The following is a 13,638-nucleotide window of genomic DNA, read 5'->3' on the forward strand; positions in this document are numbered from 1 at the left end:
TTCTGTCGTCGATACAATGTGTGTGTTGGCCAAATTGCGCATGATAACTGGCGATTATTTTACTGTTTTCAGTATTTAGCTATTAAGGCTAATCTTCCTTTTACCTTGGATCATCTGATCGATCTATACATTCCCTTTGTTTTCCGAGGTGGTTTGATTCACTTGTTTCCTCATAGAGAGTGCAACCTAATCGATTCTACTGATTCAGGCGACGTAGATCAATTGCATCGATTTGTCAAAATTCGAACAGAACTACTCCATTGCCTCTCCGACAATGCTTTCCCGGAGACACGGAACCCAACTCTGAATCTTGTTGATCCGAACGAGATTACATATATTCTTGATTGGATTACAGGTTTGTTGGGAGCCTCTCGGGATATTATCCGCAGTTGGAGAAGTTTAAGGTTTCTTCCCTCAGCTTTTCCTTTAAAAAAGCCTGGACCCTCGAATGAAAAACGAAAGAGGGAGGTAATCGTAATAGAAGATGATGACGAGGAGGTTCAAGTTGGTATTTATCATTCTGTTGCTCCTCATCCACCTCATCCCGAGCCTTCAGTAAAGGGTGCGTCTCCGAAAAGTGTGAACTATTTCCAACAAGAAAGTTCTTCGGGATCTTACCGTTATCAAGAATGTGTTATGTCCCGTATTTTCGTATGACGGGAAATCAAGAAATAAAGAAGACTTGTGTGTTGAGGAAATATTTTGATTTTGGTGAATATGAATATGTTGGTTAGGGAGTTATTAATGTTAAGACGTCGGGGAAGGCCGAGGGTAAATTTGGAACTTCGGAAATTAGTTTCGGGAATTACAAAACGGGACATTTTATGAATTGGGCTAAGAAAATGGAATACAAAAATTTAGGCCCAAGACCTTGAAGTGGCCGGCCATTGAGGAGGCCCAAACTCAATTTAAATGGTCATGTGTTATGCACATGACCTCTATGTAATGGATATATACAAAGCCATGAGTTGGAATCACCAAGATTAAGATAAAAAAAAAAACAAAAAAAAAGAAAAGGGGCATCAAATAAGGCTCTCGGCCGAAGTGGGTTTAGGAAGAAAAAAAAATTGGCAAGCTTTGATCTTAGCCTTAAAAATCTTGAGTTTTGCATAGTGGTGAAGTACTCGAGACCCTCTTCATGGTGGTACAATTTGTTTGGTGAAAGAGTGACGTTTGCGGCAAATCGAAATCTCAAGAAAAGGTAAGATTTTTATGTTTTAATGTTATGAAATGAATATATATGTGTTAGTGATTGGATTAGCATGAAAATTGTGGGATGGAGTTGTGTTTGTGCATGGCGTGTGTGTGCAAAAAGAGTGTGTTTGGTCGTGGGTTTTATAAGGTTTAAGGCATAAGAATTTGATCTTATTTAGCTTGAATGATGTGTTGTTGTGGTCATTATGTTGTAAAGGATTGATTAAGGAATTGAGTTGGTGTTAGAAAATAATTTCGGACGTTATCGGAAAGTGTACACCTTTGGTATATTTGTATATATCATAGTATATTTATGATACTAAAGACTTTAAATATGATTTATAGTTGATGTTGATGAATTTGGAATGAAACGACGCAAGTTAGAATATTCGTCGTAACTTTTGGTGGTTGAAATGAAATAGGGAAAGAAATGGATTTTGAGAAACTTCGTATATGGTTTGGAACTTGTATGTTATGTGGTGGAATAATCTTGAATGAATGAATACAATAATGTGGACATGAGTTAGAATTGTGAAGTTTGAATATAGGATTACCAACTTATGTATTAAGGTGAAATTTTGAAGCTAGTGTGGTTTGATTGTGGTTTGTATTGTGTAATGATGTTTGGGTTGTTGTTGTTGTTGTATTTTGAGCCGAGCCAAGTCTCGGGGATGTTAGATTTATAGGGGAAATGCTGCCGAAATTTCAGTAGCCAAGTATAGCCCCAAAGATGAAAATGCTAACTCCCATGAATAGTAACTGGTAAAAGTGACCATTTGCAGTTTCTGGACGAAACGGGAATTGCGATTTGAGGAGCGTAAGGCGCCAACCAGGTATGTAAAGCCTACCTATCATTCTTTTGGCATGTCCTAGATATACTAGGTTAAGATCGGCCCCTCGGGAATAATCCTACTCTTGGAAATCGAGGTTCAAGTTCGAGCACTATTCACTCAGCGCGATTGAACCCTCTTTGTCACATTTGGTTAAAAGAATGTTCGTACCTCCATAACTTGTGCTGTTGTGTCCGAAACTCTTCGAAACTTTTGTAGATGGCTCTATGGAGCTGAAAGTCTGTGATTTGTGTCCGCCACCTCAATTTGACTCGAGGTGGGCCCGCGAGCCCCGAGGCTCCCCTTATTCGGTTTGTTTGATTCGTTTGTGTCCGTTATGATCCGCAACCGTCTGTTTAGGACCCAAGGATGTGTTTGAAACTTCCTATGCCATTAATGTACGTTCTATACTTTGAATGATGTGAGATTTTCGGAAAATGACTTATGAACAGCTTTCTTGCGAATTTGGCAGTTTGGAACTTCGTAACTTTTATACGCATACTTTGATCAGTCTGATTCCTACTCCGATCCTTCGGGCGTCAGTATATACCTCTACGTAAACTATATGTTAAGTCCGACAAATTATTTTTGATATGCATATGATTTCTGCACTACTCTGTTCGTGCTGTCTGCTATGATTTCGTTCGTCGGTACCCGGGCCGACTTTGTGATCGTGCGCACTATAATATATTCGGGAGTTATGATGTGTTACGGTTTCCGAGGCCTCGCCATAGGGCCGGTTACCGTTTATGGAGTTATGATGTGATATGGCATTTGATACGTTCTGATGATATGATGTGTGTGTGATATGATGTGTCTGGAGATTGTACGGAGATTTGAAACCTTCTGGAGTTATGATGTGTTGTGGCACCAGCGTCGGGGGGTGACCACGTTCCTAAACCCTATACATGATTTGATTTGCATTTGTACGTTCGCCTCCCGCACAGGTTTGCTTTGTTTGCGATGTTGGTGTGTTGGTTCTTTCTGACTCCAGCTGTGTTTGTGATTTCTGTACCTTCTGCTTTACATACTCAGTACTTCTCCCGTACTGACCCCCGTTTCTTCGGGGGCTGTGTTTCATGCCCGCAGGTACAGAAGCTCGTTTGGGTGGTCCTCCAGTTTAGGCTACTCATTCTGCTGTGTTGGAGAGCTCCCCTTTGATCCGGAGCCTACTTTGGTACACATCTTTTGTTGTGTCTGTATTCTGTATATTTGGATGAGTGGGTACGGCGGGGCCCTGTCCCGTCCTATGTTCTTATGTTCTGTTTTGTCTAGAGGCCTGTAGTCAGATTTGTGGGTCGTGGGTCCGGTGTGTTTGCATGTGAGTCTGTTTTACGATCTTAAGTGGCCCGTACGCTACTATGGCCAAGTCGGCCTCTGAGTTTGTATGTATGTGTATGCATTTGGGGGCGATGTGCATTCCGCCACCCTTCTGATGTGTGTGTGTGAACTTTGGCGATGTACATTCCGCCTTCCTTCTGATTTGTGATTTGTCTGATCTGTACGGGCGACTGCTTAGGATAAGTGTTCGGTAGATGTCTGATTACGATGATGAGTTCGAATAACGTACGTTGAGTTTGGACGAGTCTGATTACGATGGTCTGGGTGTGAGTTCGTTTGGGGTGTCCCAGAAGGACACTAGTCGCGGCCCACGGGGCTGGGTCGTGACAGAATGTCTCCTGGTCATGTAGAGTTATCTTTGGATCATCTTTCCGAGATGTTTCTACAAGGTCATGTCCTTGCTGCGGCTTCTTCATCACATGTTGCTAAAACGAGTAAAGAAAATGAACAACTTAAGATAAAATAAAAAACCTTAAGTCTGACCTTCGTGATTCCGACTCTGTTGAAGCTGCTCTGATGCTGCGCCTGGAAGATGTTGTTGGTGCGTTACGGCATCGGGATAACGCAATACAAGTATTGAACACATCCTATGCGAATCTTCAAGATCGACTTAGAAGTGTTGAAGCTTCTCGTGAACGCTGCTACTCCCGGTGTAAGCTATTGCGCCTTCAACGCAATGTGGATATCCTTAAATCTAGGAAAAAGGCTTTTGAGGAAGTTCTCACTCCAGGTTTCAATTTGACCACATCTCTTCAAGCTACCACTAATGACCTTCAAGCTGCAGCATCATCTCTTGAAGATTTAGAAGATTCTGGAAAGGATCCCCGAAATTAGAATCGCTCTCTCCTCCAAGAACGTTAAGAATCTTGAAAAAGTGTGTGCTGATTTGGTTCGTGGTGTCATCAGATAATTCTAATCTTGGTGCTTAAAGTTATGATCATCATTACCGATTCTTAGATTCTTACTATCTCACCATTGCTGATTCTTAGATTTCTGCTATCTTTAAGTAAAAGAGTTAATCCATGTATACTTTTAGTATTTCCAAGTGTCTTTCTATTGTACTTTCTTTGTCTTAAATGAATGAACTTTTTACTTGAATCATCTTATGAGTGCGTTTTCTCATTTTCATTGCACCATGGGCGCGTTAGCTTCACATATTGAATTTGACGGGATTGAATCATTCTCTGCATGACCAAATAGTAATTTTAAATAACCGGAGTTATTATTTCTAAATGAATCGGGCTCATGTTTGTGTAATGTTCATTGTGTTATATACCCGACTGGTATTATAAGCGTAATTGTATGCTAACCAGTCAAAGTTACAACTTCGAAACCATACTAATCACTAAAACAAAGGTACTGTAATCTTGAGAAATTTTTAATTTCATTGATGAAATAAATACATTTCATACAGGTCGCAGGTCGGAGGCCTTAATCGGGATAATTAGCAGTCCCTATTAATAGCCCCCCATTGTTTGGGAGTGAAGTATGAATATTCAAGCAGTGTAGTATGTATACCATGCCCGTATATCCTACTTACTGCTTCATTAAGAGCTTTCCCGAGAAACCTCGATCAGGATGAAGCCCAGGTAAAAAGTTCAACTTGTAGAATGCATCTCTGTTCTTGGGAATGATAAAGCTTCAAACTGCTTATGCTGCAATTGTTGGCGATGATCCATAGTCTCTAATTGGAATGCTCATGTTCTTACATTTCCTGCAACTCGGTATGGTCCTTACCTTCATTCGGGATCTTGCTTATCGGGGTTACCGATCGCGAGACCAAGGTTACCGATCACGAGACCAAGTCCCCGAGTTTGAGTTTCTGTATTTGAGCCTTATCATTGCAGTACCTTCCCGCTTGTCGTTTTTGGGTTGTGAGTTTAATCAAATCCATTTCACGGTGTTTTTATTTATTTATTTATTTATTTTATCTCTTGTCATTTCTGAGATGCAAAAACAAAAGAAAATACCAAAGTAATAACGATTGCGTAAATAGAGATCAAACTACAAGGCCAACTGTAGAATTCCCACAGACGGCGCCAAACTGTTTGAGTCAAAAATCATATTTCGCCCAAATAGTTAAATTTGTATTAAAAGTTAAATAAGGTTAACCACAATTGGTAGTAATTTGATAAAAATGATTGAATTAACACAAACGAATTACTAAAGTTTGATAAAAAATAAATAGGCAAAGGGAAAGAGTAAACTTATGCCAAATGTGATTAATAACAATAATGATTTTCTCCTTTTTCAAGTATGAACAAGAGCTTGTTGATAAGAGAATTCGAATGATAATAAGCAGAAGTAATCAATAATAATGTATTTTTTAGTCAGTATTCGATGCCCTTGATATACAAGTGAAAGTACTATTTATAGGTATTTGATCATGTCTGGTTCCTTTCCCGTTGTGTGTACGTAACGGCCATCATTAATTGCTGAATTAAATGATTATCCTTTAGTTCCTTGATTCTTGCTGTCAGAAACCGTTTTCGCCGTTACTGCATTAATTCTATTTAATGCGTAATTAAGAAGATCTTGTATGTTGTTCCCGTTGATGTTCTTTTCGTTGTCCATGTCATCGGTATCAGTTTCTTATTCGGCGATGCTGTGCTCGGCGTTATCATCTGATCTTTCTACGCCATTGCATTTAACTGACACGTGTCAATTATATATTAGTCCACGTGTTAGGCGCGAATTTCACCCATACACATCCTATAGACGATGCTAGAAGAAGCTAAATGGCTACTATTTTGACGCTTGTAATTATTTTGTAGTCGCCATTGAATATTCAAATTTAAGGATAATTTTGATCTCCTAAAAAAAATTAGCCTTCACGTTCTCCAAAATTTTAAATTATCACAATTAGCTAAGCTTATTGTCCCTTTGCGCTCGCACCTATCCTGTAAGGCTGTAATGGTTAGTGGCAACTTATTGTTCTTATGTTTCTCAACTTATAGGAAAAAGTGGGACATAGGTTGGTCCCAAGTAGTTGAATTTTTGTGCGGGGGCGGAGTTAGCCCTTCGGGTGTGGGTTCGGCTGAACGTAATAATTTTTGTCTGAATCATATATTTGTATTAGATTTTTCGTCAAATATGTACAAATTATTAATTTAGAACCCAGTAACTTAAAGAATTAGAACCCCAATTCCACAAGTTTCGAATCCTGACTCCGCCTTTATTTTTGGGGTGAAGGTAGAGGTGGAGATGAGTGTGTATTGCAGCAAATATACTTGAGAGTTAAGACACATAACTAAATCATACTATGTGCTAATTTAATTTGTCAAAAAGTTAAACGAGTTGTAATCTTTCATTGAAACACATTTACACAAAACAAACATGTGTAGACAATTGGGTATAGAGATCGGTATTTGTATATGAAAGAAAAAAGAAAAAAAAAAAGGAGAGGGTAGCGAAGGGGCCAACCCCAGCAGTTTGGATCATGCAAAAGACATATGAGTGAAACTATTGATTTATTTCTCATGTGAGGATTTGTTTTTTCTTTCTTAGCTAAGTACCTTAAATGTATATTTTATTGAGGAGATCCACACATCTAAACTTCTATTTTGTGATATTAAATTAAGGAAACTGTCTTATCTAGAAGGGGAGACTTGACGTAACTGGTAAAGTTGCTGCCATGTGACCAGGAGGTCACGGGTTCGAGCCGTGGAAACAGTCTCTTGCAGAATGTAAGGTAAGGCTGCGTACAATAGACCTTTGTGGTCCGGCCCTTCTCCAGACCCCGCGCATAGCGGGAACTTAGTGCATTGGGCTGCCCTTTTTTGTCTTATCTAGAAGCATAAAAATGGTTACAGTTAACACTTATATATAGGATTTATTTATGAGTTTAGTCAAGTTATATGCAATAACAATTCTGTATATTATCGATACAATTTAATTGATTATTGCTTGTTAATTTGTTGAGCAACTTACACAAATGACTGCACTTTGTTTTTTTTTTTTAAAGCACAGCTATACTTTTGCTAATTATATTTCGTAGCTACAGTAACGTGTATTCAAATTCAGCTATATTCATTCGTAACTACCTTTACATTGTATTCAACTTATTGTATTTAAAGTCGGTTGTATTCAAACAATATAAATACAAAAAAATACAGGGATATCAGTTGTATTCAAAATTCACTGTATTCATTTGTATACAAAAAAATCTCCTTCAAAATACATAGAGAAACATTGTATTTTACACTAGAAAAAAACGAATACACAAAAAATTACAGTTAAATCTGAGATATAAGAAATAAAATACACTCGGATTTGAGATACAAGAAACAAAATACACTTCAAATTCACTGTATTCATTTGTATACAAAAAGATCTCCTTCAAAATACAGGCGAAAAACACAAAATACACTTTAGATCTCTGACGAAATACAAAATACATTGTATGTATACAACAATACAGTGTATTTTCCAATTGGACAATACAGTGTATTTTCCGGTCAGATCTAGGCCTTACCGACCTACTCCTTTTCCAATTGGTGTGTGGCGGCGGGGTTAGAACTCGTCGGAGAAGATGGAGAGAAAGACGGCGACTTTGCCATTGACGAAGAAGACGACGTCGTATCCATTCAAATCAACACACATCCACACAAAAATCAAATGAACTGTTAACAATCCAAAAACCTAGTGTTATGAAGTGGACATGTAGATACACGATATACAACGAGTATACGTGTATATATATGTGTGAGTATGATGGCGGCAGGGTGTTCCAATGGTGTTTAAGGGTGGTTCGACACCGGTGGCAGTTAGACTCATCGGAGAAGATAGAGAGGAAGACATAACCAGACTTTAGAGAGAGAGAGAGAGACCAGACGGTGAGGGAAGAGACCAGACGTTAGAGAGAGAGAGAGAGAAGGAGGAGATAGTTATGTATTAGTTATCTTGTGTAATTGAAACACAATATTTAGCTACCAGATGTAATTAAAATAAAGTGTAGTTACTAAATAGTATGAATATTACTTATATGTTCTCTACCCAAGTAAAATTCACTAATTTGTTTTGTAGCTAGGTTACCAACCGGGTTGGATGCACCATTTACGGTAAGATTCAGCACAATTCAGTATATCTGACTCAAATTTTATATTGTAAAAAAATTACTATTTAATATGTATAAATTATAAAAAAGGAAAATTTCAGTAATGTACAATTTAGCACACAAAATTACATTTGCGTAGCCATATTTTTACTATGACCCAACATATTATGGCCGCAACTTGTATATACAACATTATACAACAATGTACAACTTTATACAACAATATACAACTTTATACACCTACTGTAGACAATATATAAACCTTGTATAAAAATGTATAATAACGTATAAGAGTTGTTTATACACACTTCTACAGTGTTATGCAGTGTTATACAATGTTTATACAGTGTTATACAGTGTTTATATAGTGTTAAAAGTGTAACATAATGTATGTGTTTTATACATACTTTACCCTTAAAAAAACACCAACATTAGAAAGAGATTTGGAAGGAAAAATAGCATCTTGGAGTTTGATATGGCGGGGAAGGGGGGGGGGGGGGGGGTGACTATCTCGGGTAATTATTTTTTTAAAAAAGGGGATGAAGGCAACAAAATGTAAAAAAAAAAAACTATGGCCATTTCGGGTAAATACTTTACCCGAAATGCCACATAGTGTTATTTTCCCTTAAAAAAACATACCCCAATAAATCTAATAATACAAAATTCATAAACATCAAATAATGGATCCTCTTTTGATCATGTTTGATATACAGAGTTAACTACGTATTATTTTAAATCCACTTAATCTGATTGAGTGATTGATTAAAAGATTCTACCCTGTCAATACACATGACTCATGAGTATATAAACGCATAATCAAGTTTTAAATATGTGTACGAATGACCAAAAAAATATTTAAACAATCATATCACTTACAAATTAGTAAGTAAACTTCTTGGGTAAAAATGATAGTACTAATCTATCCTTACAGGTTAGAAGTATGCATATAAATTTTTTTACAACATAATATATAATTTAAATTCTTATTTGTTAGGTGTAAAACAAGAAACCTAATGAAAATGCAGGAGATGTGAACCTTAATTTAAGCAGAATTGCACATGCCCATTTGCATCTCCTTATATATATTACACTACTACTCCAATATCTTGCCCATACCATAATAGTCCCCAAAAAACCACTGATAGCCAATAACAATGGCCTCAAATCCTACTAATAGCGTCCAAAAAAGTAGTATCATCACCCATTCCTATCCAACTACCATATTCCGATGGGCCCCAGTCCGCCGGAAAATATCATTACGGAAAAAGAGGTTACCGACGGTGCGATTAGGAGGCGGAAAGAGCAACAACACTCGCCGAGGATTCTCAGTCGTGAAGCTTTTCCGGCGAGTCCGATTGAGGTGGCTGAAGTTAAAGTACGCGTGTTTGCTTAAAAAACTGAAAGAATATTATCAGTCTGTAGTGAAAGATATAATGGAAAATGGAGGAACACTGGATGCGTTCCAGCAACGTTTATTATTGGAGACTTCTTTTGCGGTTCCAGTGATGGGCCTTTCTTTCAATACTTTTCCAAATCACTATGGCACGTAATTGAGAGCAGCACGACCGATCAACGACGTTAAACAAAATCTTTTTGGTAAATATTTACTACATTTTTAGCCTTTTTTGAGCTTGTTTAAGTATGTGTCTAATACTTTTTTTGTCCAAATTTATGTGTCACTTTTCGTTTTCCGAGATTTAAACTGTACGAACTTTTACCAACATTTTAAGATGTATTTTTTCATCAAATTGATATGAGAAAGTTGTAAATTATAGTACTTTTCAAATATAAAATATTAAGTTAATCTAATCTAATTTAGCTTCAAAGTTTAGTCAAATTGACTCTCGAAAAGCGAAAAGTGTCACATAAATTGGGACGGACGGAGTAGTAATAAAGTTTGAAAAAATATTTAAAGGTAAGTTAAAAGAAACATTTCGAAGATGTAATTGTGAATTTTAATTACTTGGATAATAGTCGAGGAATTTATAAGTGAAATCATAATTATTTCAATTGAAATCATAAAATAAAATCTTCAATATATCATCAATTTTTAAAAATAATGAATTTCAGTATATGTTACTAAATCCATTTTAACTCAAGTGACACAATTTGAATTGACACCTAATTTAAGAAAGAAAAAAATTGTTTGAAACTTGATGTTTTTTACATGTCAGAACATTGGTGTGACTATAATGTTTTTTTGAAATTACAGCCTTAAATATGTCATAACATTTGTGTGGTTATAAAAAAATTTCATCAAGGATAAAATGAGAATGTAAAATTAATTATTTTAAAATTAAAAGCATGTCATTCTTCTTTAAACAAGTTATAAGGAAAAGTGTGTCACATAAACTAGAACGGAAGAATTTTTTCTTATCAAACGCAAAAATCTAACCTTTGTTGGAATTAGGTTGTGTAAGATTTTTCTTTTCCTTTGATTTAGGAAAATGCACAGAGCAATTATTATTATTTACTATTATAGTAATAATTTATTTTTACAACTAGTCAAATACGTGACATTTAATAATTGCAATGTTCATACCATGCAATGTATGTATGTGCATTTTTATGCTTTATTTTTGGGAAGTTGAACCTAAGCAGCACCAAAAACTCCCGGAAGGTCAAAGTGACTCTTGTGTGAGCGAGCTAAATTAGGGTAACAAGTTACGAGAAAGTATTACATAGTCAATGAGTATAGTATAATATTTACTCCTCCGTCTCATATTAGTTGTCCTGTTTCATTTTTGAGAGTTAAGTTGATTAATTATCGGAGCTAAATTTAATTAGATTAATTCAATATTTTAAAACTATATATATTCAAAAACACACGAAAAGTATTACAAGTTGCAATTCTTCTCATATTAATATGGTGAAAAAATATATCTCAAAATGTTTGGTCAAATTTTATATAGTTTGACTTTTTTTTTTTTTAAAAAAGTTGACAAGTAATATGAGACGGAGGGAATAATGGGTATTGAATTAGGGAAGTGGTGAACATACAGAAATTATACCCAATTCTGCCGATCAGTCCTCGGTATTCGTTCAATGAATTTAAATTTGCGGAGGAAAGTTCGATTTGGAGGTAAAACGCTCCCACCAAAGACGACCTGGGACTCAACTCAAAATTTCTAATTAATAATAGGAGAATATTTACCACACCATCATAATCTTTCGGTGGTAAGTGTAATGTGTTAGTGAAAGCTATGAAATGAAAATTGATACTTTTTCAAGCGATCTGTTGTGTTAGTTTTTTTTCATGTTTAGTTATTCAAAGTTTCCATGGACTTTCAGGAAAATGAAGCTCTTCCGATCTGTGTGTGCAGATTTGTATCCTTTTCCTAAGATCTGACCAAGCTCATGCATATTGCCAACTCCGGGAAGTTGTCAACAATATCTCTATTTTGTACTATTGCAGTCTACAGACAAGATTTTGTATTTATAAAGACAGCCGAATCATAGAAAATCATCCGAGTATAAATAAAATATGTTAAAACGGGGAAGCAAATGGAATAATTCCTTGGAGAGGTTGCTTCGCCAGAGAGAAACAACGAATTAGAGATGTATAATTTGTTATTGAAGCAAGTATAGCTTAGAGCTTAGAGAGATCACATGGCCTTGTCTCTTCCTTTTTTGGATTTTAAGATAATCAAATAAGTGAAAAAGGTGATTTTTTAAAATGAACGAATTAAGTTATGATCGCTCTTCAACTCATCTCGATCCAAAAGGAAAGAACGCTTAAGTAATTAAGTTATATGAGTCACAATCTAATTCAATAACCCAGCCTGTGTTAATTTGTTCAAATTTGGCTAAACATGTATAGAAAGAAAAAAAAAAAAAAGAAAAAAAAGAAGGCCAATTAGAGCATTGCTAATTAATAAACTGTTGAACGAAAAAGAAGAAGAAAACAGTGTTCCCATGCAAACGTTGATGCACACGGAATGAAATTAAAGAATAGCGATATTTATATGGAGTAAATGATTCCGATTTTAGTTGTTCCACCCAAATTGTAGATGTTCAAACTAAGGTTAAAAGAGTCAAACGTTAGCTAATCTCAAAGATGTAATTAAAGAATAGTGATATTTATATGGAGTAAATGATTCCGATTTTAATTGTTCCACCCAAATTGTAGATGTTCAAACTAAGGTTAAAAGAGTCAAACGTTAGCTAATCTCAAAGATGTCCCATTTGCTTTTTTTTTTTCTTTTTCTTTTCTTATGATGATAGGCCACTTAAAATCAAAGGCGTTCATCACACAGTTATGGATAATCTTTGCGAAAAGAAAATAAAGCATAAGGGGAATTAAGGAGAACTCCAAAATACAATATTGTACTCCAACTAAAATATGTTAAGTCTCGGGTTCTATAGCTTGCTAGAGTATTTCATTTTTTTGGTATGTCATTGTCACTTCTGGTAACCTATTACAGACTTACAGTCTTATAGATCATTCAAATTGACAGGTTTGATGTCATATGTTTACTTACTCCCCTTTAAATTTGGACATTATGGAACATGTTAATTGTCACTACTGATTATAATATATACTCAATATAAAAATGAATCAGAAACCAGGACCACTTAATAGATATAATTAAAGAGCCATGCTAACGTGTATCTGGTTTTGTCCCTTTGATGATCTGAAGATCACGAGAACAAGTCCTGGTAACAGACAAGACAGATTAATTAGATCATATTATTAAAGCATATATAATTATTTATAAGATACGCATCAAGACTCGTTGGAATTCAACTTTTCCGTCTTAAAACGCAAGCTGTGACAGGAGATACACTTGTGGATTATTGATTAAGAAAACGTGTGGAGGGTCAAACAAAAATATACTCCCCCGGGCCCACAAGCACAAATCCTCAGCGTGGAATATAATCCTAAAGTACTCCATCTCCCGGGCCCCGTTCACTATTCTAAAAATAGATTTTCCCTTTTACTTATCACTTTTAACATATTAAAAGAAGACAATTTTTTTTTCTATTTTACCCATAGTATTAAATATCCACTTCAAATTATTTTTCAAATACAATAAAAATATGCATCAATTAATATGGGTGTATTGGTAAATTATGTACTTCATTTATTATTTCTTAAGGGATGTATATCGTCAAAAGCGGACAAGTAAAAGTGTTAGCGAGTGGGTTTTGCTATTAATTAATTAATTAATTAGTCTTAAGGCTCAATTAACTTTGATGCGGACCATAACTATGTTT

General features: G+C 35.7%; 1 protein-coding gene across 1 annotated transcript; it reads left to right on the plus strand.

Moving 5' to 3' along the window:
* Positions 1 to 9,511: 9,511 nt before the first annotated feature.
* LOC132618313 (uncharacterized) lies at positions 9,512 to 12,029 on the plus strand. Its single transcript, XM_060333409.1, has 2 exons — positions 9,512 to 10,017; positions 11,713 to 12,029. Exon 1 carries the CDS (start codon positions 9,576 to 9,578, stop codon positions 9,969 to 9,971), a length of 396 nt encoding a protein of 131 aa, XP_060189392.1. The 5' UTR covers positions 9,512 to 9,575; the 3' UTR covers positions 9,972 to 10,017; positions 11,713 to 12,029.
* Positions 12,030 to 13,638: the final 1,609 nt, after the last annotated feature.

The sequence above is a fragment of the Lycium barbarum genome, chromosome 1 (genome assembly GCF_019175385.1).
Source record: "Lycium barbarum isolate Lr01 chromosome 1, ASM1917538v2, whole genome shotgun sequence".
Classification (NCBI taxonomy): Eukaryota; Viridiplantae; Streptophyta; class Magnoliopsida; order Solanales; family Solanaceae; genus Lycium; species Lycium barbarum.